The sequence below is a fragment of the Cynara cardunculus genome, assembly GCF_001531365.2.
Source record: "Cynara cardunculus var. scolymus isolate 2C chromosome LG 1, CcrdV1, whole genome shotgun sequence".
Lineage (NCBI taxonomy): Eukaryota > Viridiplantae > Streptophyta > Magnoliopsida > Asterales > Asteraceae > Cynara > Cynara cardunculus.
Genome location: NC_037528.1, coordinates 23,239,738 through 23,245,701, shown reverse-complemented (window position 1 = coordinate 23,245,701; position 5,964 = coordinate 23,239,738). Strand labels below are relative to the sequence as shown.

General features: G+C 35.0%; 1 protein-coding gene across 1 annotated transcript; it reads right to left on the bottom strand.

Annotated features, from left to right (window-relative positions):
- Positions 1-1,013: 1,013 nt before the first annotated feature.
- Positions 1,014-5,363, bottom strand: LOC112506427 (metal tolerance protein 4-like). Its single transcript, XM_025110456.1, has 7 exons — positions 4,819-5,363; positions 4,296-4,471; positions 3,950-4,148; positions 3,523-3,701; positions 2,594-2,744; positions 1,737-1,870; positions 1,014-1,467 (listed from the first exon to the last, which is right to left on the bottom strand). The coding sequence occupies exons 1-7, from the start codon at positions 5,003-5,005 to the stop codon at positions 1,288-1,290; spliced, it is 1,206 nt and encodes a 401-aa protein (XP_024966224.1). The 5' UTR covers positions 5,006-5,363; the 3' UTR covers positions 1,014-1,287.
- Positions 5,364-5,964: the final 601 nt, after the last annotated feature.

Below are 5,964 nucleotides of genomic sequence, written 5' to 3'. Positions count from 1 at the left end.
ATAGATAAAATAAAATATTACTTTAATTATTGTTTTTTTTTCTCCTTCAAATCACTCCCGAAATCTCTTCAACCAAGTTCGTTTGCAGTTGATATAATTTTATTTGTGTTGTTTTATTAATCATGTGTATTAGATTATATTATATGTTTTAATATATATATAGAATTTTAATTTTAGGTAGTTATAAAAATCAATGTTTAAATTAATTTAACTAATATTTTATTTATATTTTAATTAANCAAACCACCCAATTTGTACAAACCGTGCAAACCACCCTCATCCGTCGATTTTATTGTTTAATCTTATGAAATTTTTTCATTAAATTGTTTAATCTTGTGAAATTGTTTCATATAATACTTTTTTTTGATGAAGTTGTTTCATATATAGTTATGAAATTGTTTCATATAATACTTAATGAAACTGTTTCACGTATTTCTCTAAAAGTAAAATAATGAAGATGATAATATCCATGATTAACACTTTCCACAATAAAATAATTAATCAACCTCTTACAATTACAAAAAAAATGAACAAAATAAAAAATTATGATTAGTTGAATAAGGTTTGTACAACAAATAACATGGTTTGCAAAGTAAACCTTATCTCTCTTTATATGTATATATTTATTTATTTATACTATACACTATACACATTAATATAATTATATATAATATATTATTAATATAAAATATTATATTTTATTTATTATAATTAATACTAACAATATAATATATATTATACATAGAATATCTTTTTAAACAAAATTAATTAATTTAATTAAAAAAATAAATTGACATTGATTTATTTATAGAATATATCGATTTTTATAAAAATTAATTAATTTAATCTATTTACAAAAAAAAGGGTGATGAGATGCCTTGCAAGTGGGCTTTCAACATTTGCAAGTGTCATGTCTATCTAGCACCAAAATTTGATTTGCAATTCCTTTTACAAGTGATATGCAAGCCGTGTGTGCTGAACATGCTCTTAAACGGTAAGCATTTACGATAAGCGAGACACGGCTCTCGTTCATTGCCTTGCTTTTGACAGGGTCGGTAAGATTCTCGACCCTTGCTATGTTAATTCGGCAAGATGAGTGCTTATACGGTAAGCATTTGGTAAACGAGCCCATGATAAACCAGAGTAGATATGTTGTTTGCGAACTTCAGACTACACTCGAGCAAAGATGCTCATCTCACATCAAACATTTTCCCCCAAAAGACCGAAGAACCTAGACTAAATTCAAGCAACTACAAACTATGCTAATACAAGCATATGATATGGATTTCAAGGCTGGGTGTTGGGAAGTCTGCTAAGAACAGAGTGCTCTGGTTTGTGATCACACTCGTAATCAAGATGAACGAATGCTCGCTCCACTTCTGGTAGTTCTTCTATCTTGATCTGAAGCGACTCCCCGATTCCATGGGCTTCTTTCAGTGGCAAATCTTCAGGCAATTCTATGTCAACCTGTTTTCAAACATCAATATATAACTTCAAAAAAACCCTTTTGGGGTAGCTTAACAGGTAAGGTCTTGGGTTTGCTCCCCAAGTACTAGAGGGTTTATCTGACTGCCAACTTCAGGGGGCCATGACTAGTCTAGGTGTACACAGGCTGGCTTGAACACCCATAGTTATCGGGAAAAAAATATAACTTAAAGAAAACCATATTTAACGGCTGATGCTTTTGGCCTCATTGTAATGACATATTTTCGACATCATATGAAGAAATGACACACCTCAACAAAATAGAGGACGCCAAATGTGTATGCACGAACGGTGTCCACACGGCTGATTTTAGGATGGTGCCTTAGGACTAGATATGTAAGTGTCTGCAGAAAATCAGGAGGTGCCGATTGCCCAACTAGTGAAACTGCAAAACGACATCAAATTAAGTCCATGGACAATTACAATTCATACAACCTCTGGCTTGTGAAAGTTGAGACACTCGCTTTTTTAGCAACCTTTTGATTATATATTGCAATCACACGTAGAATAGAACAAACTGATTGGGGTCCATAAGATTCTTCAACTTCTGTCATATTGAAGATTATTTAAGACATTTGGTTGATAGTCAAACACTTTCTTATCTATCCAATTTGCAGTTTTCATGGGACTTATTGAGTACTAGTTAAAATACCAAAATCCTGTCCAATTTACCCTTCATGGATGAGTTAGTTCCGAAAGAACTTGTATAAGAAGATAAACCATTTATCATTAACAATAGAAGGATCAAAATGTAATCATTGGTTGCAGAATATGGCATATGTTCATGAAGGTGTTTTTGAGACAATCATTACCAAATATTAATTATAACACCCGTGTACTCCCTGCGATGCATGAAAGTTGAAGCAAAATTTTCGTTTCGGATGTCCCATGGAAGTTGAAATGTTTTCCTTTTTGACAAAATTTCAGCCTGCAATTCCTTACCAATTTGCTCGTTATCGTCAACGACATAACAAAGCTATTACTCTCGGGCCACAAGATTCCCCTATTTCGTCAATATTAAAGGGCATTTTGTACATTTGCTTAATTGTCAAACACTTCTTGAGGTTACACATAATGTTAGGGGATATAAATGAGGTTAGAGAGAAACCTGCATTTTCCATGACAGTTGCAGACCAATTGCTAATTGTGTAGACAGCAAGAAGTATGGCACCAGCAGGATCAATCCACCAGTAGAACTCATCACCAAGTACAGCAGCAACTAAACCAACCACATTTGTCACCACATCAAAATAGTGGTCCTGATAGTCACGTATTGCCAGGTAAGTTAGATAAGTTCATAACGAAACAAGTAGTACTTACTATTTAATGAATTGGCTTGTCAAGGAGATTGGCTATCCCACCAAAGGATCATTGGCTATTGGTAGATCCCAACCTCCCTGGAGTCAAAGGTTCAAGCCTCACCAAAGATGAGGAATGTGTGTGTTGAGTTTTGCCTTATACAAGTTATATACACTTCAAAAATTGGCTAGCCCGAGCCAATGGTGAACTCAAACAAATTTGTTTGATTGTCTTAGTTGAGGCTGAGCCTAGCATGGGTCAGCCTCAAATCTAAATGGACCAAGCCTGTATAAGGTAGCTGTTGTAATTTCATGAAGTTAGTGAAACTTCCAAAAAGAGGATTCAATTGCAATTTCATTTTAATGACCTCACTTTAATTTTATATAACTTATATAAGTCTGTACAAGCCAAGTCTATGCATAGAGCCCATAGGAACCAAGCCTATGGATAATGCTCTAGCTTTCAACAAGCAAAGTGCAAGCTTGAATTTTTCAAGTTTGGTGAGCATGAGCCAAAGCCTACCAATAATTTCACGAGACGGGAGTTAAACAAGCTCGGGTTTGGCTCAGCTCGAAAACAACCTATTTATACAGTCTTTCCTTGCATTTTGCAAACAGACTGCTTACGCTACTCGAACCCATGATCTTCTCATCACAAATGAGTGATCTTGTCAGTTGTTTCTGGGATTTCCCTTTAAGCTTTATCTCTAAAGCTCAATTATAAATTTATAATGAGCACCTTGGCATAAGCTCGAACAATCTTGTCACCGGAGCTTCTGCAGTATATATAAAGTATCAGTTTCACGCCTGTAGCAGTCAGCATGATTGCATACAACCAAATCAACTGAAAATCTTTCATCTTCTCAGATGGTGAATTCTTAATTAACTGCTCCACTGCCTGTATCAGCACCTGAAATCCTGCATATACATGATAATATGAAAAGATTACAGATATACTATTCTTGAATGCATTAAGCACACATGCTGAATCCGATAATTCTTTAGCTGTTGGCTCTCCCACATCCTATGCAAAGAAAATGCATTTTGCAACATATACCTCTGATCTTTGATGCTGAAAATCTGTGCATTGATTGGTCACCAACTTTTTTACTTAAAAATCAATATCCATGTTCGTTTTGAAGTTGAATTATAGAACAAGAACATACCAAGAGTAGCCATAATTGCTGCAAATATGATGATGCCAACAGGTTGGAGTCGCAATTTTCCGATAGGGTATTTGTAGATGTTGATACTTTTCATTGACCGGTGAGTGAACCATAGAATACCGCCTGCCATGAGATCAAGCAATGAATCCAGTGTTGATGCTGCAATCGCCAAGGATCCACTTTGTACTGTTGCATAAAGCTGCAGTTCATCAAGAATCACTCCATAATGCATTCTAAAACAGAAGGTTCTCATTCAAAATTATGAATAACCCAACTAATAACCAAAGAAATTATGGAAAAAAAAAGACTTGGTGGTTTATTAATTCATGTAAAAGATCAGTTTTACCTTAAGTGCAAGTAGAAAGATGTTTGCCCAATTAGAAATGTTGATTGCTCTTTCGTGTTGAGCTTGTTCTATCAACTCTTGCTCTTCATTATCAACGATATTGGTTGAACGTAAAGAATCAACTTCCTCAAAAGACTTCAAAGCTGCAAATTGCTTTTCATAGTATTCTTTCTCCCCTGATCACAAGCACCAAGTTAACCAACGGATAATGCTACGACCCCGAAAAGAAAAAAGATCCAGACCAGTCTCCAATTTGAATTGCTAATTTCTATAGCAAAGGTAAGGAATGCACAATTAAAACTATTCATGCTCATTTTCACCATAGTACTTTAAAAGATCATGAGTAGTAGCTACACTAAAAGGCTTCATCCATTAACAAAAACTAAGCAGAGAATCCTTTTGTTTGAAACCTGCCAAAACCCTGGTTAACAATGGTTTCTTTAAAGGGCAGATCAATGAGTACCCAGCATAAATAAATAAAGAAATAAAAAGTAAAGATGAATCTGAATCTGAATCTTTTTACCTTCTATAAGTCCAGTAGTTTTTGAAAGGTCAACCTGGAATGGAGACTCAGGGTCAAGGCCACGCCGGACTTTGTCGGGTAAGTTTGAAAGGAAATCACCTCTCAGGCTAGTAACTGAAGTACGTCTATGCCTTCTTATGTGATTTGAATCTTCCTCACTTGACAACAATGGTGTTTTTGCATCCATTTGATTGTACAATTTTCAATTAAATGATCTTATTTCTCTCAAAAAAGAACACCCTCACCACTTGCATTACCACAAAAATCTTCCAATCACCCAACAAAATCTTGAGAAATGGGTTGGATTTCTGACGACAAACTATTCACCTCTCTCAAACAAATGATCGAACACTTGGTGTTGACACACCCACAAACCAGAAAACCATGAACAATTGAGATTTTGAAACAAAACCCACAAATTTACAACCTCTAAATTAGGCATGCAGATGCAGTGGATCCGTCTTGAAGCTATCAAGAACTTATATAGAAATACCAATATACCTACCTTACGTATACGACGTAGCCTGTCCCACACCCCCCCCTTTCTCCAAACAAACTTGAATTAAAAATGGATATAACGTACGTAACTGGAAGCATAGATCATGTGCATATCTCCTTCCTAATGCTTTTGTTTTTTTGCTTTTTGTTGGCATGCTAAATTCCATGGCAGTTTTTTTTGTTGATTTCTTTCTTTTGATTACAAATGGTTGGTATTGGGAACAATGGTTTGTTAAAATGTAGCCCTTCATCATCAGAGCCTCTGCATATGTTCAATTCGTTACATTTGTCGTTGGCTCACGCACTGGTGTCATATTATCACACATCCCTATGTTGCTATCATGTCAACATCACAGTTTTTTCAACGCTTTTTCATAATTTTTAATTTACCTCGGCAAGTGTTTATCGATTCACAATATAATAAGGACTAAGAATTTTATCCGACAAAAAATACAGCAAAGACCAAAAGTCTTACCCGGCAAGTGAGGGTGATGGTTATTTTCCTGTTTACACTTACATGGTAAATTGTTGCATAAAATGTCGTCTCGATGAACTATAATCTTACCCGGCAAGACAAATGAAATTGTTGATTCTTACTGATAAACACTAAACGTTCGGGTAAACGGTCCCTAAATCATTTTGTAATTT

Bases quoted from the DNA above. Each gene is read 5' to 3' on its own strand.
- LOC112506427 (XM_025110456.1), bottom strand. From the start codon at position 5,005: ATGGATGCAAAAACACCATTGTTGTCAAGTGAGGAAGATTCAAATCAC. The intron at 4,149-4,295 runs GTAAAACTGATC...GATGAACTGCAG, and splicing joins TCTTTCTACTTGCACTTAAG to CTTTATGCAACAGTACAAAG. The intron at 1,871-2,593 runs GTTTCTCTCTAA...GTCGTTTTGCAG, and splicing joins AACTGTCATGGAAAATGCAG to TTTCACTAGTTGGGCAATCG.